The sequence below is a fragment of the Oryza glaberrima genome, chromosome 8, assembly GCF_000147395.1.
Source record: "Oryza glaberrima chromosome 8, OglaRS2, whole genome shotgun sequence".
Classification (NCBI taxonomy): Eukaryota; Viridiplantae; Streptophyta; class Magnoliopsida; order Poales; family Poaceae; genus Oryza; species Oryza glaberrima.
Window position 1 is genome coordinate 23,325,066 of NC_068333.1, and position 23,803 is coordinate 23,348,868.

General features: G+C 43.7%; 4 protein-coding genes and 1 pseudogene across 4 annotated transcripts; 1 reads left to right on the forward strand and 4 right to left on the reverse strand.

Annotated features, from left to right (window-relative positions):
* Positions 1-3,408: 3,408 nt before the first annotated feature.
* Positions 3,409-7,531, reverse strand: LOC127781847 (uncharacterized; annotated as a pseudogene).
* Positions 7,532-8,796: 1,265 nt separating this feature from the next.
* On the forward strand, positions 8,797-9,800 carry LOC127782939 (uncharacterized). Its single transcript, XM_052310219.1, has one exon. It carries the CDS (start codon positions 8,838-8,840, stop codon positions 9,501-9,503), a length of 666 nt encoding a protein of 221 aa, XP_052166179.1. The 5' UTR covers positions 8,797-8,837; the 3' UTR covers positions 9,504-9,800.
* A 1,895-nt stretch (positions 9,801-11,695) lies between these two features.
* LOC127783007 (uncharacterized) lies at positions 11,696-12,751 on the reverse strand. Its single transcript, XM_052310302.1, has 2 exons — positions 12,724-12,751; positions 11,696-12,482 (listed from the first exon to the last, which is right to left on the reverse strand). Exon 2 carries the CDS (start codon positions 12,463-12,465, stop codon positions 11,929-11,931), a length of 537 nt encoding a protein of 178 aa, XP_052166262.1. The 5' UTR covers positions 12,466-12,482; positions 12,724-12,751; the 3' UTR covers positions 11,696-11,928.
* Positions 12,752-17,001: 4,250 nt separating this feature from the next.
* On the reverse strand, positions 17,002-20,203 carry LOC127782620 (GDT1-like protein 4). The gene is made up of 9 exons (XM_052309891.1): positions 20,009-20,203; positions 19,852-19,908; positions 19,624-19,740; positions 19,379-19,477; positions 19,210-19,282; positions 18,510-18,595; positions 17,950-18,033; positions 17,708-17,767; positions 17,002-17,593 (listed from the first exon to the last, which is right to left on the reverse strand). Exons 1-9 carry the CDS (start codon positions 20,081-20,083, stop codon positions 17,405-17,407), a joined length of 840 nt encoding a protein of 279 aa, XP_052165851.1. The 5' UTR covers positions 20,084-20,203; the 3' UTR covers positions 17,002-17,404.
* Positions 20,204-22,379: 2,176 nt separating this feature from the next.
* LOC127781457 (uncharacterized) lies at positions 22,380-23,803 on the reverse strand. The gene is made up of 2 exons (XM_052308412.1): positions 23,374-23,803; positions 22,380-22,593 (listed from the first exon to the last, which is right to left on the reverse strand). The coding sequence occupies exons 1-2, from the start codon at positions 23,524-23,526 to the stop codon at positions 22,519-22,521; spliced, it is 228 nt and encodes a 75-aa protein (XP_052164372.1). The 5' UTR covers positions 23,527-23,803; the 3' UTR covers positions 22,380-22,518.

Sequence of the window (23,803 nt, forward strand, 5' to 3'; positions counted from 1 at the left end):
CTGCTCCGTCCTGGAGGGCGACCACCATGGAGGAGGAGAGGCATCTCCGTGACGATGCCATTTATCATGCCCATATCCACACCACTCCTCAGATGAAAGCAATGGCCATTCTCACCGTCTAGCTACGGTCTTAACTCATGGTGGCTGCCGACGCGGTTGGCTCCTGCCCCGATGAGCAGGGATGCCAGGCCACGCGCGTATTGCTACTGTTATAGGACTCAAGTTGTATGGTTATGTATAGTTTAGGGGAAAAGATTTCTCGTATTGAGGATAAAGGATGTCAATTAAACTCGACGTAAGTTGAGGATGGCAAGTGGACTTATTTCTTTCTGTTAATCAGCCGGGATGCGTGACCTCGTGAGTAAAAAGCCTGCTTATTTTAATCGTGGGCTAATGGGCCAATATCGTTCTGACTCATGGAGTTATGGGCCCAATCTAGGTATGGGTTTATCCATAAGCCCACAAGGCCGACAACAAACAGGCTTTTTTTTTTTGGAGTAATGAAGAAAGGAAAAAAGAAGGCAAAATTAATGCCATCATGTTCAGGGTTTATAAAACCGTGCGGTTATCATGTGTGATAATATTTTCAATTTTTAAAGCCATGGTATATTTCGCGGTAACCGTCAAACCATAGAGTAGCGGTAACCCCACTCTAAACGGGTTTGGTAACACTGCTCCTGTTACTGATACTTCAAGTTCAAGGTGTATTTGAATCATCTTGCATACAATGTAGCTTGCCATAACAAAAACATTGAGGAAAAGCACAACGTATCAAATCAAATACTCCAATGTGTTCCAAAATTTCCCCGGTACTGCAAAGCAATCGTAAATAACAGTACCGTCCTACAAAACTGTACCAAGGCCTATATGTCCTACTATGCTGATATTTTTCCAAATGAAACCCTACTGCATTCCTCACTTATCCAAAAAAAAAAGAGGAGAGAATTGGATATGCACAAATCAGACCAGCTATTTAAGAACAACTGAAAGAAACAAAACTCTTCTTGATTTTGATCCAACGTGAGTACGAACAAATCAAAAATTGGATATTTGGACATCCAAAGAATCCGTTTGATTGCTATTCTGATTAGCAGCTTGTGGATATAGATTCCAGACATCTCAGCCTTCCATCCTCTCGTAGAAAAGAAGGTAAGCCTCGCACTTGAGAACTTCTTCTAAAGAGACTTCTCTGATGTCGGTATCACTTGCACAAAACCATGAGGAAGAACCATTGGTCTGCTGCCGAGGACTTGGTCTCACATAAGCAACAAAGTGCCCTGAATCTTTGCCGCGGCCATGGTGCTCAATAACACCAGCTAGACGATAAATGGAATTATCTTTGTCTTCAGAGCTAAAAAAATAAAAATAAAGCAGATGTGGCTTTGGTGGTGTTTGGATCCAGGGACTTAACTTTAGTCCCTATATTTAGACACTAATTTATAGTACTAAATATAGACTACTTATAAAACTAATTACATAAATGAAAGCTAATTCACGAGACAATTTTTTTAAGCCTAATTAATCCATAATTAAATAATGTTTACTGTAGCATCACATAGGCTAATCATGGATTAATTAGGCTCAATAGATTCGTCTCGCGAATTAGTCCAAGATTATGGATGGGTTTTATTAATAGTCTACGTTTAATATTTATAATTAATTTCCAAACATCCGATGTGATAGGGACTTAAAAGTTTTAGTCCCATCTATACAGGGTCTTAACTCATATAGCTCGATGTAAACAACAGCACATCTTTCTAGGTTAAATATCATTGTAAATGAATATTGTTATCGAGAAATCGTAATGGATGGTTTCTTAAGGAGATTGTGATTTTTCAAAACAAAAGGAGGTAGGTATCCAAATAAAAGTAAATGATGTTCTGCTGCAGTGAATTAACTTTGGTCAGCATGATGGATATTATCGACAAACCTAGATATAGTCTAAGGATGTATAATCTGACTTTAAAGGATAGGAAAAAACAAGAGTAGAGTACAATACTACAATCAAATCTAGTTCTTAAAATCACACAAATTCAAATTATTCTAAAATCCAAATCACACCTAATTTCCTAAATAAAGTTGAAACAATCAAATTGTCACAAAACATCATAATTTGTGAAAATTACTAGCAGAGGGAGCCACATAGCCATCAATAAGTACATCTTGTCTTATTTAGTTATGGTCAATATTACACGAGGCATCTGGACAACATCTTGTCATGCACAATAAAATCATCGACATACTCATAGCAAGAGAACATGAAAAATGGGCATACAGATTATTCATTGACCAGCAATGCTTGTGTCATCTGAAAGCAACTCATTGTAGAAGAGATGCATTCTTAAAGCAAAGGAACAAATTAGGAAAAATAATATTTATTAGCTTACTGCAAATAAGTAAAATGATTAAACTGGAATAGAATCATTAGAAGTTGCTGTATAGAAATGCTAACAGTTACAATTTTGTTAAAAAAAATGCAGTAGTCAGTACCTGGGGTCCATGAACAGTCCCATATCAAGGATTTCCTTAAAGCTCACATGTCCCATCACCTTATCAGGCCCCAACAAAGATCTCATCAGATGAATGGTTAACACAAGTGGCAACTTGCTAATCCGTGTTTGAGTAGCACCTTTATTCTTATCTTTCTGCTCATTTTGGCATTCTTCGACTTGGTGTGCACTATGATGAAGCTTTTGCTTACCCCTTCCTTCATCTAGTGTGGTGGCATTTTGATCCTGACTGCTCAACAGGTTGTCCTGTCTCTCAGCTGGGACACAATGAGGTACAGCGTCTTGAACACCTTCAGGGCATTCAGGTTTTTTGTTGGATTGCTCACTTTGGCATATTATCTTCTCTGACTGTTCCCTCTGGTATCCACCAACTGCTGTGTCCTCATTAGTACTTGACAGCATCTGTTCACTGTATGTACCTTCAGTGACATCTGACTTCCGAGCACCTTTGGAGCAGTTCTCACAGGTCCATTCTATCATCTCTGCTTTAAAGTGCAGTTCCAAGCACTTGTAATCGATGGAAGAGAGTCGATATCCTGTGCCTTTCCACAAACAACGTCACTACTGCAAGTTTTCCCCTTGTCTTCTGTAGTAACTTCTGCTGAGAAAGTGTCTATCTTGTGTTCTGAACTAACTTCGAGAATAGCATTGCCATCTTTCCCCACATCATTGCATGATTCTAACTGTGCATTCTCTTCCCTTAATTGAGAGACAGGTGGATGTGGCCCTATATATTCTGGAATGCGGGTATCTGTTGTTGTCGCATCCATTCCTGCAGTTTTGACATCAGCCAACACATTTTGAGGATCTTGTACATAGTCCTTGCTTTGTGAGATCTGTTCCACTTCAGTATAATCTGCAGAATCAAGAAAATAGGTTTTTAGTTTTGTCCTCATCAGCCTTCATGAAAGGAGCAACCTCCATTCTCTACATGGTTTGAGAATCTTTGTCCTCTACATTTGATTATTTGAAGTTTCTTTTCTTCAAGATCTCTGCATGTACTTGTCAACCAACAACTTCGAGCAAAATTTATTATATGAAGAGTTGAAGCAATGAGCATTCAACACCCCTAGCTATCTTCCCCGGGTGAATAATAAGTGTTACTGTTACACTGCAACAAAAAGCCATGCCATGTTAAATTTGCTGAAACATCCTGCTTGTCTAATGTAGACATCCTGAAGGTTCTGGTATTTCTGCAGTCCATGTATAATCAAGTCCTTGAACAAGTTTCTTCATTTATCTAGTACAAGAGCACCATTTTGCAAAGTGACATTTGTCTTCTCTAGAACAAAAGCTAGTAACAAATATTTGTGGTACTACCATAGTTTGGTGCTTTCAATCATGAAAAGTTTTATGTTCTGACTTCTGATACACCATGCACGTTTGCAGGACTGTTTAATATTGCCTTCCATTCCTTTACTCAGTACATGAGCGGAGCGCATGAACTTACCAACTTCCAATGGCTCTGATGTTTTCACCATGACCATATCTTTCAATTCTGAAGCAGGATCAGAATCGGCATCTTCAACAATTCTATGAGTCTTTTCTGTGTTCCTCTTATGTATTGCTTCAAAATGGTTGATACAAATCTTCGGTTGAGATCTGTGACCTTCAATCCATGGTGTTGATGCAACACTTTTGGCTGGAGGCTTCTTCGGTGGTACTGGTACTGAGAGATCATAGAATACAGCGTGGGAAACTGAACAAAACGAGCAACATTTGCACGATCTGGTAACAAATAGCTGACCACCGAAAATGGAATTAAAAACCGTAGGAGGCACTGCACCAGCAGAACTGTCTAGCATGTTAGGAGGCGTCCTCATCCTCTCCTCCTCATCCAAATTTTTACGTAAACAGCAAAGCAATTCATGGTTATCATGCATAAAACCTCCTACGAACTGTGGGTCCAAATTGCATACACAATCCAAGAGCAATGACGTCTCCAGCAGGCCTGTTGCATTATTCAGACTGTATGTTTGCTCAAAGAGGTCATGCAATGCAGTACCAAGGGTCCCTGATGGAGCGTCCGGTCCTAACATCCTTGCCCGCAGTTTTCCAAGCACAAGGAGGCACTGCATCAATGAATTCAAGTAGCAAGTGTTTCCAAGATTCGGTATCCCTTTGATAGCATGGGCATGCACAATAACTGACTCAGATGCATAACCACCTGCCGCTTTGTCAACTGGCATCCTCTTATCCCCCTCACCAATGAGGACAAAGGTTTCACTACACAGGAAGCAGCACGCCACATACGGGTTATGGTACACCAGACCAACCAAATGCTTGGTGCTCTCAGCATGTAAACTGGAGTGTACAGTGCAGAAAGGCTTTTCACATCCCAAGCACACAAAGATCATAAGCCCACTGATGTTGTCACAATCACTACACATTCTGGTGATATCGCAGAACATGATCCGTCTTTGGACCAAATCAACCTCATCCTTGTTATACATGTCATGTCTGCACCGTGGAGTACCGACATCACTGAGTAAAGCCACCATGAGGGCGCTTTCATAATCAGACACCATAGATGCATGAACACCTGCCTCATTGTTGACCATCGTCATTCCCTTCTCATCCTTCTTATGGGTACCGATGGAGAAGCCATTCTCACCGACCGCCATTCCCTCCCCGAGACTGTCGGTTCTGATGAAATAGCACTCTTCACACGCGAAGCAATGCGCCACATTGGGCCTCTTGTACACCAGAGCAATCCAATGGTCGTTCATAAAGGCGTGTGGCTTCCCGTGTGCCGTGCAGAAACTCAACTGGCAATCCAAGCACACCGAGATTTCCCTCCCCTCAGTATCATCACACTTGTTAACACAACACACCGGGGTGTCAACGCGGGTCTTGATCAGTGTTATGGCCACATCAATGTCAGCCTACTCACACAAGACATGGCGGCACCGTCGAGTACGGCGGTCGCCGCCGGATAGTAATGCCGCCGCTTTCCCCCACCAACACCAATCGCTCACATCCCGCGTCGCATTCTTCTTCTTCTTCTCGCCCATCACGCCTGAAATTGCAGGAACCCAAAAAATCTCGCGTAAATCCATAAACCCCAAATAACTGATGAACGTGATGAACCAAGAACTGATGAAGAAAGCAAAAGACGTGTTGGCACCGCAGAATACTACCGTTGCTGGTTAACGGCGCCGCCGCCGCCGCCGCCGCAGCTGGCCGATCCAGGCGAGGGGATTTCCGCGGGGTCTCGGCAGTATCCCCCACCCTCGCCCTCTTCTCCTCGTTCATCACACCTGGAATTGCAACAACCACAAGAGAAAAAAAACTCGCGTAAATCCATAAATCCAAAGAACCAGTACGGACTAGGGGATGAAATCGTACAAAGTGAATCGAGAGAGGAAAAGAGGAGGAGAACAAGAAAGAAAAAATCGCCAAGAGAAATCAACATTTGGGCCAACTCGAACCCGTCAATAATCGCAAGAGGAACCCTACGGACTAGGAATGGATCAAGAAAGCGAACGAAGAGGAGAGAACCATATGGAGAGGCTCCAACAAGAAAAAAAAAAAGGTCGGCGAGGACCAAGAACTGCGCCGCCGCGGATTCGGGAACCAAGAAACCCACCAAGCGCGCGATCAACCAACCCCCGCGTCGGCGACGAACAGCGGGACGAGGGAAGCAAAATGTGGGAGGAGAACGAACCTACCGGAGTACGCGAGGAGCGCCTCGGATCGACCCACCCCGCGCTCGAGCTGGATGCTGGAGAATCCGCGACGAGCTCGAAAGTTGGAGGAGAGCGAGAGCGGAAGGAAGGTGATGGTGCTTTGCCGTCTTGGGCTTGGTCGATTTGTGCTGATTAACCAAGGCCCAACCGGATAATGTCGAACCTGATAGGAATAAGTTCACTTTGGGTCCCTTTATTTGCAGCCCAGTCTGATTTTCGTCTCTTGATCGCAAAACCGGGTAAGACAGGTCCTCCAACTTATGAAACCGTTTAAATAAGGTCCCTCGGGACCCCGGTTTTGGCTGAGGTGGCGCCTACGTGGCTAATTTGACTCGGTCTTCATTTGACGTGGCATTGACGTGGCGATTACGTGGCAATTCATTAAAAAATAATAAATCCTATGGGACCCACATGTCAGTTTCACACACACAATAATAGATAATTGGTGGGGCCCACGTGGACCCACCTGTCATCTTCACTACCCCTTATCTCTATCCCCTCTCTCTATCCTCTCTCTCCTCTCTATCCCCCACTGCTCCCCATCGCCATTGTTGCTCTCCTCTCCGTCTTCCTCCGTGGCGGGCGGCGGCCGGAGCGACCGGCCGGCGGAGCGGGCGACGAGCGGGGCGGAGCGGCCCTCTACCACCGCCACGACCTCACCGCCTGCCTGCTCCCCCTTCGCGCAGCTCCGCGGCCATTCAGTGAGCTGCTCCGATGACGCTGGAGTCCGCGCCGGTGCGAAGAGCCCGGCAGCCGGCTTGCGGAGGCGAGGTGCGCTCCTCCGCCGAGGCCGCTGGTGGTAGGCCGAGGTGGCCCGGCTGTCACCGTGCTCGTGAACGATGGTTAAGGAAAAAAGTGAAAAGGATGTGTTTATTTAGCCGGTAATTAATTAACAGAGCTAACCAAAATCACACCAGGTTGCTTCTGGTGTCCGCCGAGATTTCATGCAGCATTTCGCCGACGAGAATTCAGCCATGGCGGCGCCGCCGCTGACGGCCCGCGGCGAGCCGGTTGTTGATGGGCGATGCCGCTTCTGCCATGGAGATCCGCCCGCCGCTGCCTCCCGCCGGCGAGTGGCGACATCTCCGGCGCCACCGCGAGGCGCCGAACTGCTGCTGCACCCCTCCGCCCACGTGCACGGCCCTGAACTCCTCGAGCCCCCGCGCGGGCTCTGCGCCGGCGCCGCGGACGAAGACGAGGAGTAGCTTCTCGGGGCGGGCGGCGCCCCCCACGCGGAGCCCCTCCCCCCAACGCTCTCGCCGCCGACACCCAGCCATCTCCCGTTTCGTCGTTGTCGCGTCGTCGGCCACCACCACCGGACCTCCTCGTGACGCCGTGAAGAGGGAGGGAGGAGAGGAAGAAGAGAAGGGTGATAATGACATGTGGGACCCACGTGGGCCCCATCATTTTATTAATTTGTGCGTTAAAGTGACATGTGGGTCCCACGTGGATTAATATTTTTCTAGATCGAATTGCCATGTCAGCGCTATGTCAATACCACGTCAGATGAAGACTGAGTCAAATTAGCCACATAGACGCTACGTCGGCCAAAACCGCCTTTCATACTGCCGAGGGACCTCGCTTGGGGGACGGGTCATACCCGGTTTGCGGTTCAGGGATGAAAGTCGGATTGAGAGACAAATAGAGGGACCTAAAGTGAACTTATTCCAACCTGATAATGTCGGTATCAGGCCTGATGGGCCCATTTTCTGGATGGGCTTCATTTGATCTGTCGAGAGGCGGCGTCCTGATCGAGAGGCCTGATATTCAAGGAAACGACCAATCGGTTCATTCCAAATTACTATTCCCTCCATTCCAAAACGATTTTGCTATATATTTAACGACAAATTCTCCCAAAAATTTGAAAAATATAATTACACTACAATCGTAGTGTAATTACACTGTAAATAAAGTGTAACTTGTATGTAACTTTCAAAAATCTCTCTGTAATATGTTATTTCGGTAAAATGGAGGTTGTGAGAACAAATCCTTATACATATTTGTGTGCTGTGATTTTTTCTTCATCACCTAAACAAATCTTGTAATAGATTTAACGATTCAAAATTACGTGAAACTTATATACAAGTTACGCTGTAGTTACATACAAGTTACAATGTAATTACACTACGATTATACTATAATTACATCTGTCATTTTTTTAGGAGAAAATTTGTCGACAAATGTATAGGTGGTCCCTTCCAAAATATAAGCCACAACCACTCTTAACCCAAAGACCAAGAAATAGTTATTATTATCTTGTAGTTTGGATCATCCTAATAAATATAATGCATGCATCCAATAAAGTTAAAGAATGTGACAGTGAAGGATTTTAAAAAAAGTAGTAATTTAATAAAGAATATGTTATAGTTTAAAACCTTATATTATAGAATATCTAAGAAAAGTGGTTGTCTCTTATATTATGGAATGGAGGGAGTAGCTACGAACAAGTTTAAATCCTTGATACATTTGGTCAAAATATCTCATATTTCTCATCTGCATTCAGGTGTGGTCACTTCCTAATTTTGACACGCCACCTCGTCAACCACACGATAAATTAGAGGCTTCGAGGAGAGAGAGGAGGAAGAAGAAGAGCAAAACTGAAGCATTTTCTACAAGAAATTAAAAGTACATAATAAATATGGAGGAGAAGAAGAAGGACCTGCTCCGGCGGCTGACCATCATCTCGATCCCGTTCGTGTTCATCGCCATCCCGTCGATCGTGATCATCGTCGGGATGCTGTCGCCGCACGCGGCGGAGCCCCGCGACCAGTCGTCGCCGGCGGCGCCGGGGCGGAACCACTCGGTGTCCATGCTGAGCACCATGACCGGCGGCCAGATGATCCTCAGCTGCCGCACCGCCTTCTCCGGCAACTGGGAGTACTTCCACTACTTCATCCTCGACCCCTACAAGCCCCAGCGCGCCTTCTTCCAGCCACCGCCGCCGCCGCCGAACTCCGCCGCCGCCGTGCCGTACGCCATCCTCTGCAAGTGGGGGTACATGGGCAACTTCCTCCAGGACGTCGTCGTCTTCAACAGCAGCGCCGCCTACGCGCCGCGGTGCCGCGTCGAGGAAGGCGGGTGCCACTACCTGTTCGAGGACGGGAAGATGTTCCTCGTCACCGGGCGGCGCGCCACCAGGGCGGCGCCGGCGCGGCGGAGGGAGAAGAGGCTCGTCGGCGACGTGGTGCTCAGGGAGTGCGCCCACGTGCTCGGCGTGTTCCCCACCGTGTGCAGGTACAAGCCCCATGAACACAACTACGTCGGCAAGATCATCGGACGCTGGCGATGGTGGTTCAACTACTAATTAATTGTTATTATGATGATGATTATTGATAGCATTGTTAATTGGATGATTAATTACTACTAGATTAACTAGCTATTGTTTTACTAGCCTATTATAGCCGGTTAATTTAACTGTTGATCTTCTGGCATTTGGCGATGTGATCTCTTCAAACAAAAGGTGTGTATATACATATGGGCTAGCTGGATTAACAATGAGTTAGCTGGATTCGACATGGGCCAGATTTCGGCCCAACTAGAACGCAGGCTCAATTACATATGTGCCCTGCACGTCAGCCCATGACAACTTATCCATCACCTGCAAACATCACTATTAGGAATAAGTTCATCTGAGGTCCCTTAACTTGTCAACAAATCCGATTTTCGTTCTTCAACCGGAAAACCAGATGCAACGGGTTCCTCAACTATCAAAACCGATGCAATATAGGTTTCCATGGCGGTTTGGACGGAGGTTTTAGCTGACATGGCGCCTATGTGGCTAATTTGATTCGGTCTTCATCTAACGTAACGTCTGAAGCAAAATTTAACAATTTTTTTTAAAAAATAAAATACATGTCAGTAAAATAATAAAATTAAAAATAGTGGGACCCACATGTCAGTGGGCCCACTTCCTCCACCTCATCCCATCTTTTCTCTATCTCCTCCCCTTCTCCTTCTCCCTTCTCCACGACTTCACCGACGGTCGGTCACGGGCGACAGAGAAAAAGGTGGCTAGCGGGAGCACCACGCCAACCGAGAAGGAAAGGTCGCTAGCATCTGGCGGTCAGCCGCGGGCGGAAGAGAGAAGGGTGGCCGGCAGGAACATCGCGCTGGCGGAGAGGAAGAGGTCGCCGGTGAGACCCATCGCGCGGAGGTCGGTGTCGGTGTCGGCCATGGAGCGAGCGAGCTCGGCGGCGGAGATGAAGCCATTGTCGTCGCGGTCAAAGGGCCTGAATGCCTCAACGAGCTCCACCTCTCTTCATCTCTCTCCCCTCTCCTCACTCCAGGCGCAACGAGGAGGCAGCGGCGCGCGGCGGCTGGCAGGAAAGGAGCTGCACAACCTCGGCCCCACCACCGCCAACTCCTCTCCTTCTTGGCGATTTGGGAGAGGAGGGAGTGGCCCGCTTGGTCCTCCGCGACGCGTGTCGCCGTTGCCTCTTCTCCTTTTCCGCGGTGTCCTCTGTCACTGCACCCAGAGCCCACGGAAGCGGCGGTGGCGCAGGGATGGGGACGAGGGGGATGACGAGAAGGAGAGGATCCAGCCAGCCATCACCACCGTCCGCGGCGCAGCAGGAGGAGTCGGCGCCGGCGGGCCGAGGTCGTGCAGATCCTCTCCCACAACAGGCAACCGCTGCCCAAACTGAAGATCAAAGAGCATTCCTGTTGCTTTGCATAACAAAAAGTAACAAAAGATGTGTGTGATGTAAGTTACAGAACATGCTACAAAGCTTCCCGTTATATTGTGCTGAAGAGATGCACTTGACAGTGAAGTGGTAAGGGGCGTGTAGTTTCACCCGAGATTCTGTATTCAATTTTCAACACGCTTACATTTTTTTCTTAAAAAATGTTTAGAGGGGGCCTCTCCTCCTCCAAATCTCTTTTTTTTTTCAATTCTGTGCTGAATAAAAATGGTGGGGAATTGGGGATTTTAAATTGGTAAAATACTTTGATAAGCATTAATGTTTGACAAGGTGGGGACAATCCGCCACGATCAAGAAGAGATGGCAGAGGTGAGCACAGATTATAAATCAAACAGACCTGATAGCTACACTAACTTTGCAAGCTAAACCGAAATTATGTCTGATTGTCTCAAGCACAACTGCCTGACTGACTCGTTTTTCATTTCAAGTGTTGATCCAACTTGCATTGGCATTTGGAGTAACAGATGGTAGCAGAGTGCCATTCTCATATGACCATGTCAAAAAGTTTTGTCCATTGTAATCCTTATCATGAAACTCTGAATAATGTAGGAGAAAACATGTCAATAGAGACCAGCTTAGTTTTTGCAAGAGGTTCCAAATTGTACATCTTTTTCAGGCGAGGAGCTTTCAAGGGATTCCAAATTTCTCCTGAAAATGCAATCAACAAAACTACTCCTGAAAATGCCTCTGGGAGAGCACAGAGCAGTAAAAACTACTCCAGTCGAAACAAACTCTGTTCTCTGACTTCAGTCTAGGGTAGTTTAAAATTCCCTGAACAAGATGATGGATCAATGCTGAACGATAATACAATTAGCACGATTAGAATCAAACCATAGCAGGAATATAAAAATTAAGTCAAACCACAGAGTCGCACAGCGTTATTACTACTACTAGTACTATTATTATTATGCTGATAAATAGAGGGGAAAAATATAATTTCCCCTACAACTAAGATGGATCCATGCCAAATACTAACGACGATTATTCAGTTTATCTTCCTAATACTTCCTCCTCCTGACTGATTCTTCTTCACGACAATCCCGTTGCGGAATCTTCTCCGGCCAGGGTGAGCAACTCGTGCAGGAACTTCATCGTCTTCATCGACATCGACATCTCCATCGTCAACAACAACCTCGTACTCGGCATAGCCTTTGGCGTAGTACTGCTTGAGGACGTCCTGCGGTTTATCGGGGATTTTGTAGATGTTCTCCCGTTCATTGTGGAGACTTCCTGTAGCTTCTTCCGTCTAACAATCTGCTCCTCCTCAGTACGTTCCATAGCGTACAACTTGTCTACTTGCTCCTGCCCCATTCGGGCCAGGCACTCCTTGCTCAACAACTCAGTCAGCTTAATGACTTTGATGTCCCACAACTCCTCTGGGATAGCAATGCAGTATTCGATCTGCTCTTGAGTATAGCGAACCATCTTTTTTTTCTTCTTCTTTTCTATGATTGGCGCCTTACTTTCATCTGATACAACCGTAGCCTGTTTAGCCTTATCCTGGTTAGAGTCATCAATCGCCAGAAGATCATCTTTCCCTGCACTTGTTTCCTCAGATGGATCCATCGCCAGCGCCAGAATTCCTGTTATTTGTTTAAACATTATTTTCTTCCATGCTTAATGAAAAAGAATTCAGAAACGAGAAAGGAGATGATTTTTTTTAATCTACTGTCAACTACGGAAGATCATCTCAACACATCGATCTACTCTACGTTCGCACAGAAATTCTACAAATCCAGAACGAGATTCGACAATGAAAAGGAGCGACACCTAAGCCCCTCTTAAGCCTCCAAAAGCCAACAGACGAGAGCAGAAGGCGCGCACCTGATGAAGGAGACGGACGAGCTTCCCCCCCCCCCCCCCCCCCCCCCCCTTCTGGATTGTGAATTTGTGATAATAAATAGTGTAGTATCCGACTCCAAGCCGAACAGGTTGCTGTGGGCGCAGGCCTCAGGTGCGGCTTCGACAACGACTCGAATAGTCGAATCCCATCAACAAGATTCCACGCCGGACAAAGGCAAACTGAAGCTTTTGTATTATTCAATTATTAATAGGAAAGATGAGCACATCTCTATCTCTATCTCTTATATATACTACTTGAAAATAAAAGAAATTTCCATCGTCTGTAAAAACGTAAAAAAAAACGCGTGAAAAAAAAGTTCCGTCTCCACTCTTTCCGTTAAAAAAAAAGCAAACAAAAAATGTGAAATTTTTTTTCTGTCCGATTAAAAAAAGACGTCCGTATAAACCGGTCAAAAAAAACGTTAGTGGAGAAAAAAAAAGTTATGTCATCCCTACCGTACCGGAAAAGAAAAAAATGCGCTTTTCTAAAAAAGGAAAAAAATAGTGCGAAGAAAAAAGGTTTCGGTCCGATTCTTAAAAAAGAGTCTGTATAAATCGGCCCTCCCAAAAAAGGTTAGTGGAAAAAAAAAGTTCCACGCAATGTTAAAAATAAATCCGATTCCACTAAAAAAACCGGCTGATTTTCCAAAATTACCTCAAGAAAAAAAAGGTTGGCTGAAAAAAAAAATCCCCTTTCGAATTACTTTTTTTATTCATTCAAATTTTCATATATTAAAATCGGCCTAAAATGTCAACGTTAATATAAACCGCACGAGAAAAAAAATCCCTTATAAAAAACGCTCCGAAGAAACTGTTAGAATAAACGCTAAGAAACTGTTAGAATAAACGCTCCGAATTAACTGTTAGAATAATACGCCGTTTAGAAAAAACGTCCGACTCAATGCGAGAAAAAAAACCCATTGAGAAACCGTACGATTCAACGCGAAAAAACATCGCCATTTATAAAAGAACCGCTTTGAAAAAACTGTCTGACTCAACGCGAGAAAAACGCCACCGTTTGTAAAAAAAAAAAATCTGGTTTGGCACCGTGCAATGCGAAAAAAAAACTGTCCGAATTTAGAAAAAAAACATCCGATTCCATTAAAAAGATTCATAACATTTCTATCGTCCATCATCTCCCACGTCCGTTTGGTTTTTTTCGAAGCTTTGGTCCAATGTTCTGACATCTGGAACTAAGACCAATCTTGTTTGGGCCTTTTTTTTAAGAATTGATGGACGTTTGGGTCAGATAGGATCCATCGATTTTTTTCATCTTTTACACGGCTATTGTTTCCTCATCTATTCTCCTATATTGGTGGTCCTGTATGTCTCTGTAGGCAATTACCATACTACTATAGCTACTATTCTTTATAACATATTATATGAAAATAATATTAAAAAATAATTATGTTTTAATTGATATTTAGAGAATAGTGCATGGTGGCTCTATTTTGTGTAAACTTGACCATACGAGTCAGCGTTGGATTTAATTGATCCTATTTTTTATTGCAAAAATAAGATTGAAAGGGTATTTTAGATTATATGCATGCTGCCACATGAATAATCCAATTCTTTTGGGTAAAGCAAAGCATTGGTAAGGTTGGGCCATTAATGGAAGATGTTCTAATTTTTCTTATGATATGTATTAGCTACAACAATCAATACAAATATTATTATGGACATGGTTATTCATGAAAATCATATATTGTCATTGGAATTTTTCACCCGTTGTAATGCACGGGCATTTTTGCTATCTTAAAAAAAAATAACGATGCTTCCAATCAACGGGCTTGCTTTCAAGACTTACTCCCTCCATCAAAAAAAAGAAAAAAAAGACCTAGGACGGGATGTAACCTCTCCTAGGATAACGAATTTGGATAAAGGATAGCACAGATTCATTATACTCGGAGGGGTCACATCTTCTCCTAGGTTGAGTTTTTTTTTGACGGAAGAAGTACAGCTGTAGCTTCATTTGAAGCGATAGCCAGGTTTAATATCCATTATCTGTGCTGAATGAAAAAGGTGGGGATTTTAAATTGATAAAATACTTTGACAAGCATTGATGTTTGACAAGGTGGGGACAACCTGCCACGATCAAGAAGAAATGGCAGAGGTGAGCACAGATTATAAATCAAACAGACCTGATTGCTACACTAACTTTGCAAGCTAAACCGAAAATTATGTCTGATTGTCTCGAGCACACTGCCTGACTCTGACTGACTCATTTTTCATTTCAGGTGTTGATCCAACTTGCATTGACATTTGGAGAAACAGATAGTAGCAGAGTGCCATTCTCAAAAAGTTTTGTCCATTGGAATCCTTATCATGCAACTCTGAATAATGTAGGAGAAAACATGTCAATAGAGAGCAGCTTAGCTTTTGCAAGAGGTTCCAAATTATAAATCTTTTTCAGGCGAGCTTTCAAGGGGTTCCAAATTTCTCCTGAAAATGCAGTCAACAAACTACCCCTAAAAATGCCTCTGGGAGAGCAGTAAAACTAATCTAGTCAAAACAAACTCAGTTCTCTGACTTCAGTCTAGGGTAGTTTCAAATTCCCTGAACAACGATGGATCAATGCTGAACTAGATAGAAACATAATACAATTATCACGACTAGCATCAAACCGTAGCAGGAATATAAAAATTAAGTCAAACCACAGAGTCACAAAGCGTTATTATTATTATTATTACTATTATGATAAATAGAGGGGAAAAATATAATTTCCCCTACAACTAAGATGAATCCATGCTAAATACTGATGACGATTATTCAGTTTATCTTCCTAATACTTCCTCCTCCTGACTGATTCTTCCTCATGACAATCCCGTTGCGGAATCTTCTCCTTCCAGGGTGAGCAACTCGTGCAGGAACTTCCTCGTCTTCATCGACATCTCCATCGTCAACAGCAACCTCGTACTCGGCATAGCCTTTGGCGTAGTACTGCTTGAGGACGTCCTTGGGTTTATCGGGGATTTTGTAGATGTTCTCCCGTTCATTGCGGAGGACTTCCTGTAGCTTTTTCCATTCAACAATCTGCTCCTCCTCAGCACGTTCCATAGCGTACAACCAGTCTACTTGCTCCTGCCCCATTTGGGCCAGGCACTCCTTGCTCAATAACTCACTCAGCTTAATGACTTTCTTGTCCCGCAACTCCTCTGGGTTAGCAATGCAGTATTCGATCTGCTCTTGAGTATAGCGAACCATCTTTGTCTTCTTCTTCTTCTCTACGATTGGCGCCTTACTTTCATCGGACACAACCCTAGCCTGGTTAGAGTCATCAATCGCCATTGCCGGAACTTTCCCAGCACTTGTTTCCTCAGATGGATCCATCGCCAGCGCCGGAATTCCTGCAGAAGCATCAGTACAATACAAAATCGATCAGAATTCAGAAACGAGAAAGGAGACGATTTTTTTTTATCAACTGTCAACTATCAACCACGGAAGATCATCTCAACACATCGATCTACTCTATGTTCGCACAAAAATTCTACAAATCCAGATCGAGATTCGACAATGAAAAGGAGCGACACCTAAGCCTCCAAAAGCCAACAAACGGGAGCAGAAGGCGCACACCTGATGAAGGAGACGGAGGAGCCCTTTCGTCTGGATCGTGAATTTGTGATTCTCAATAATTCTCAATAAATAAAGGTCCGATTATAATTGGATTCGGTCCCAAATTGGCTGGCCCGTTTGATGTATCCGACTCCGGACCGAACAGGTCGATGTGAGCGCCTTGTTTGGAGGCCTCCAACTTCACTAGGCCTTGTTTGGATGGATGGGCCACAGACCCGGCCCATCCACGTAGGTGGCCCGAAATTGGAATAAGTCCATATTTTTTCCCTCAGCTTATGCCCCGAGTTCGATTCACGACTATTGAAACGGGACTACCACGTAGGAGGAAAATATCATCAAAACCATCCAGCATGAAATAGGTAACTTGATCCGATTTTAATTGTTGTGGCAGCCTCTATACATAGCTTTACAGTTCACGGATACGAATCGAATTTGACCTATAGTCGAGGGAGGTAAGATGCACCCCCACCCCATCTCTAAAATTTACTCCCTCCGTTTCAAAATGTTTGAGACCGTTGATTTTTTAAGTACGTGCTTGACCATTCGTCTTATTCAAAAAATTTAAGTAATTATTTATTCTTTTCATATCATTTGATTTATTGTTAAATATACTTCCATGTACACATATAGCTTTACATATTTCATAAAATTTTTTGAATAAGACAAATGGTTAAACATATGTTAAAAAGTTAACGGTGTCAAACATTTTGAAACGGAGAGAGAGTATATCGTAAATGTACACAGGTTGTCGCAAACTAATTCAATCGGAAACCTACGTAGAATAGATTTGTGATTTCAAACAAACAATAAAAAGGTTGCACACTGCTGCACATATGTAGCGCCTGCGTATATATTTCGGGGCTTTTAACTATTTGCCACTTTTAGATTTGGCAAATAACTATTTGCCACCCCTATCGCAATGACACGTGGGTCCACATGTGTCTATGACATGTGGGTCCAGTGGCAAAAAGTTAATTGCCACATCTAAATGTGGCAAATGGTTAAATATCTCATATATTTCAAGCCAGCATGCTTGGCTGCAACGGAATATACACCCTCTTGGTAGGATGTCATCAGTTCATCACAAAATTCACAATGGTGGGTAGAAATATGATGACAGAGAGAAGCCAAGGAAGAGGAGGCCTCCAATGGTGGCCACTGTGCCCTGAGATATCTTGGATGCCAGCATGCTGCCACCCACCACAGCGAATGATGTGCAGATGGTGTGCCCCAAGGTTGCTCCCACAGCGACCCCTACCGCATTTTTGTGAGTGGCCAACTGCATTGGCAAGAAATGCAACAAGTTTACGGTTTGTGAACAAGAAAAGAAGTGTTGGGGAATTGAGCAAGAAGAAAAGTGTTGGAAAATTGCTGAAAAGGGACTAGGCCTTACCGCAATTGTGGCAATCTGACTTCGGTCGCCCCACTCCGCCAGGAAGGTCAACACAAACGACTGCATTTTCAAGCCATTCATGCACATTGGATGAATTCGTTTAAAAAGACACAAATTGGATGATGTGTTTATCAACCATTTGTTGGTGAGTGTTTGGTAAGTCAGTATCCATCTGAAATCAGATGACAGTAAATGTACTTTTGCCAAGCACCAAAATTTATAACGATAAGAGCGGAATGTACCTCCAAAAAAATAGGAGTACAGAACCTTGAGAAGATGCGTCTAAATGTTGATTTCCCTTGTCCTGCTTCCAGCTTTTCCTCTACCTGTGTATGTCAAGGGATTCAAAATATATAAGATGGTTCAAGTAGCATACCAAACAATTGGTCGATATCAAAGGTCAGAGCCAATTATAATGCATAATATAAACAACCAAATAATAGTAATTAAAAGGACTACCAATAGTCCAATACAATAAACGTGTATCCTCCCAAATAACTAAATATCTTCAGCAGTCTAGTTCTATTTTTTAAGCACGACAGGGCAAAGAAAAGCTGAAATTGGTCCAGGAGAGAGTAATCCAAAGTCAGAAAGCTCCAAGAGATATTCAGTTACACTGGATACAACAACAATAGATGCTGCAAATTAGAGATTCTAGTATACTGAATATGCACAAAAAAGGATAAAATTAACGCAACAAAATATAAACTAACAATATTAAGCTAATGCAGTTTTCTCTCAAAAGAAAAATGCTAATGCAAATCTGTAGAGGCAAAGAGTAAATGTAATAAAATGTGCGTACTTCTTCAATTTCCTTCTTTTGTGATGCCTTAGAATCTGACCTCCAAGCAATGTACAGCAGCCGTAGCCCAAAGAACGCATATAGGACTGAGTACAAAATACCAAAGAGGATACAAAATATTAGGTGAGCTGGTGAATTGTTAAAATTAACTGTTTGGTATACAAACAGTTGGAATGCCAAAGAGGAGTTGGTTTCTTAGGGAACTTTTCTATACCAATGTGGAGGCCCTTGGACTCCTTTCAAGTCGGTAGAAAAGCATATATCTTTAATTACCGCAGCATGAGATTTCAAACTGCTTCTATTTGTTTCTATATCTAAGGGACACTGTTTTTGAAGCAAGTAGTAGCCAATGCGGGTGCATGCCTAAATGTCTGAACTTTCATGTGATGTACTGTGAAACTGTAACATCTGATTTTCTGACAATGGTCCCTTGATAACTATGGCATGCTGACTATCTAGTGCACAGTAGTATAGTACGAAAACTTGAAACAATAAATCCAGCACTACAGTCTTAATAATGTTTGTATGTCTGTAGATGCTTTTGGAGCAATTAACCATACCACTTAATTTATTATGATGATTCGATCACTTTTCTCCGACTTCCAGGCTCGTGATACATAATTCAATAGAAAAATCTAACACATCACTCCATACTAGGCTTTATCACGGCGCAATAATGTAGCAATCAGATCAGTCATACCAGTTGCTGCGCTGTTAGTGTGCTTCCTGGATATCAAATTTGGAACGATTCTGCCAAGCCCGGTGGACAAGATCTACAACAGTAGAGCCAAGTAAGGATTAGTTAGACTCTACACTGCAGCCCAATCTTGCCTTGACAGACAACCGCTGCAAGCTGCAGTTTCACCTACTGTCATAACGACCAGCGCCGACAGAGCGCCTGAGAGCACGGTGGATTTGGGGTGGCGCATCGCCATTAGTGCGGCAATGATGAAGGTCTCATCCCCAATCTTCATCCAGCAATGCATAAACAAGCAGCACTAAGTAATAAGTAATCACTCCACAGATACAGATACAAAAAAGGGAAAGCAAATTCAGAGCAGATAGAGTAGTAAGACTAATTTCCACCCCGATTCGAAATGTCACCACCTATTACCTCGCTGACCAAAATCATGGACAAGCTAGCGAAGAAGGCGTCGAAGAGCCCCAGCCCGGCCTTCTCCATCCCCGTGGCGCCGCCGCCGCCGCTCGCGCTCGCCGCGTGCAGGAACATCTGTGACGGGGATCGCCAGTGCCTCGATGAGATTACCACCAACCCCCACAGCTCCAAGAACAGAATCCGGACATCGAAACAGACGCACACGCGCGGGTCCTAGCTCCTCACCTTGGTGCGGCGATCCAAGCGGGCGGTGCCGTTGTCGCCGCCGCCACGCGGGTCCTCCTGGAGAAAGGAGATGAACCACGACGCAGGGTTTAGATAGAGTGCGAGAGACAAGAGGTGGTGCGCGGGGCGCGAGGAGAGGCGAGGGTGGAATGCTGACCTGGTCTCCGGCCGCCGCCGCCGCCGCCGCGGCGACGAGGAGGAGGAGGCGGGTGGTGCTGACGCGTCTAGCCATCGGAACGAGAACGAGGCGGCGGAGGCGAGACGTCGGCGCGGCGGCGCGGCGAGGGGGTGGCGGCCGGAGAGAGAGAGAGAGAGAGTTAAAAAGAGGAGGGGCCGAGTGGACGGGCCACTGACCGCCGACGCGCCAGTGTTTGAGATGGATTAAAATTTTAAAAAAGAAAGTCAACCACATGTTTATACACTATTTGAAATTCCTATGTTAAATTATAGTGATTCAAAATTTTATATTTCACCTAAAATGAAAACAAAACGATTGATTCAAATGTTATATATATAATTATAGATCTAGCTCTATGAATTTATGGAGCTAGAAATGCTCGGCGCTAGAAAAAAATATTGGAGCTGGAGTTGTGCCAAACACCCCCTTATTATCGCATAATTTATTAAATTTTACTATTATATATTTTAAAATTTAGATTTATTTGATATTTTAAAGTCACTTCTAAATATAAAGTTTTTACAAGAAACAGTAGTTTGAAAAATGTGTCAACAAAAATCGAGATAAAATCATCTGCATCTTAATTAGAAAAAAAAAACAGGGCTACAAGAGAAATTCTTGGAATTCCTACCAAAAATGAATTTCTCCAGTTTGTAGGGAAAACCTTGCGAATTTCTGCGTTAATATGAAAAATTTAGAACTTCTTTTATACTTTTGATATGAATAGTTTTATACTCCCACCGTTGAGTTGACTGGATTAAAGTGACTAAAATCTTAGCTCGTTTTCTTTAGCTGTTGCAAGTCGAGCACTCGCTGCATGTGAGTTGGATTGAGCCCAACTTTGCCGAACATCCTACTCCAATAGTAATTTATTTGTTTCTATTTGCCACTTTCCAGTTCCATTAGGTTGGATCTCACGTAATAACGACATTAACGCGTCCGCACATGCGATGGTTTGATCATGTGTTTTCTTCAATGATAGTGCACCGTCAACTAGAATCTGTATTAGAAGACCTCTTTAACATACACGCAGTTTGACGCAAAGACCATACGAATTTCGAAGACAACTGCAAGGTGATGGAATCCCACTTCACCTAAACAAATTAATCCATCTGCTGTCCATATATCCATGAAGGCAAAGCTGGGTTTGAAACCAATGTAGGGATTTTACATGAATTCATACGAATTTGAATGGTTCATTTACTAGAGGATCAGCTGCCATTTCGCCATCCTTATTTATAAATAGCTGTCCCTCATAAACGGAATTGATTCAGGTATAGAACTTGAAGCCTGACATGGTGCAGGTCTGCATGAGCCATCTCATTTAGCCAATGCATTTCAGAGTTTTGAGCAAAACTGAAGAATTTGACAGTCAAGGAACTGCATAATATTAAGATGACCCAGTTTCACTTGTATGTCTATTTAATTATGTATAGAAATGGATATCAAACTTCCAATACAAGTATTGGGACTTGAATAACCATCCAGTACCACACTACAATGACAATATGAGCCTATGACTAAGATGAAAATTTCTGTTCTTTTCACAGGAATTACATACATATAGAAATTTACCATTCTTAAGAGGTGGTCGAGAAGGCAAGATTTACAGTGAACCATATAAACTTACAGTACAGTTATAACTTGAGAGGAGGTGCAAAGATTGAAATAGGCAACATTGAATAGCTGACCCAACAACTATAAGCCTAACAGGACAGGTTTCATGACAAAATTAGTCTCAGAACCAAAATGACTGACTTAGGGGGTGTTTAGATTCAGGGTGTAAAGTTTTGGCGTGTCACATCGGATATACAGAGACATATTTGAAGTATTAAACATAGTCTAATAACAAAACAAATTACATAATCCGCCTGTAAACTGCGAGACAAATTTATTAAGCCTAATTAATCCGTCATTAGTAAATGTTTACTGTAGCAACACATTGTCAAATCATGGCGCAATTAGCCTTAAAAGATTCGTCTCGCAATTTACACGCAAACAATGTAATTGGTTTTTTTTTCGTCCACATTTAATACTCCATGCATGTCTCCAAACATTCGATGTGAAAGGGTGAAAAATTTTGGGGTGGGATTTAAACAGGGCCTTAACAAAAGAAGCAAGGTTATCAAAACATCAAACACCAAGCTTCTCTCAGGACTGATGGGTATGGCTATCACAATTCACCCATAAAATTGGACAGCAACATGGTGCAAACAAGGGCTGTTGGCAGTAACTTCAGCATGACACTTAACAAAATTCCAGCAGTAAGCTTGCAAACAAGAAGAATCAAGACCCATACCAAGAAACCATGCCAATAGCATTAAGCAAATGATTCTTTCAGAAAACCAAAGAAGGCAATTCATCAAAAACTATATTCATCATCTTGAAAGATAACATTAGTAGTCATAAGAACTGAAGTCAAAGAAGCACCTCAAAAGTGTACTTTGGGCAAGAGGAAAAAGAACAACATTGATCACACTACACAAACATTACATGAGTCCTGGCCATCTCCCATCTAGATCAGGCTTCTTGACAAAGATCGAGTTGTACTCTGGTCGTGACATCTGCAGGTAAATTCATTCATTCAATAGTTAAAGAAGACATAACTCCAGCCCAAAAAAGACCTAAAAGACTATGATCCAAAGTACACTTGATGTCAAGGTTTAACAAAATGGACCTGATTTGCTATTCGGGCATATCAAGGCAACAACTAAAATATCACGCTGATACAGTGGCGTTGCCAGAAAATTTCCACGCCTAGGGCTGAGCTAATGGGATCTCAAATATTTTCATAAATTACATAGCATTTTTCAAGATTATAATAGGGATTATGGAGCTAGGCATGGGGCCCAAGCCCTAGCTGCCCCATGCCTGATTCCGCCCCTGCGCTGATACACGTGAAAGGTTATCTTTACATTTTTATAGAGAAATCATCTACCAACGACAAAAACACCATTAATCTACTTGTCATTCAGCAACATAAAACAAAAAGTTATGTATCGAACAGTAGTCGGCAACATCAAACAAGATTTAAAATTATGTATTGAACAGTAGTGTTTTGCATCTACTAAAATACCCAATCTTCTATATTTTCAGTTCACCTTCAACTAAAATACCCAAATCTTCTAATATTTTCAGTTCACCTACTTTTACAGACAACAAATTTTTTATCGAACTGATCCCCATCTAATTATTCATCAAGGCCATGCTGTACCAAATTGATCAAAGCCATGCAAATCGGTCACGAACCAACCTATCTCTATAACTAAACATAACCTGTTGTTACTAGAGGTGAAATGTGTAAGCGAGAAGAGAGACGAGGGGGGAGGGGGGTGCGCGCTTACGAGATCCTTGAAGAGGACGAAGGCGATGAGGAAGAAGAGGACGAAGAGGATCTCGAACTCGGCGAGGCGGACGAGGCGGAACACCTTCTCCACCGCCCTCGTCAGCAGCCCGGGATCCCCACGCCCCACGCCCCTGCCCCGCTGCTGCCGCATCCCTCCCTCCCTCTCGATCCCCTCGCCGTCAACTCCTCCTCTACCACCACCAGCAGCAGCAGCAGCAGGACGAACGACGGCGACCCTGCTCGATCGCTCGCGCGATGGATGGGGATCGGCGCAGGCGGCGGTGGAGTAGGATGTGCTCACCAGGATGGATGCGGCGGAAGCAGCAGGATGAACGACGGGGCCCTGCTCGCTCGCCGGATGGATGGGAATCGCCGGAGCCGGAGGCGGTGGGCAACTGGGCAAGGGCAAACTGACGAGACGACAGAGG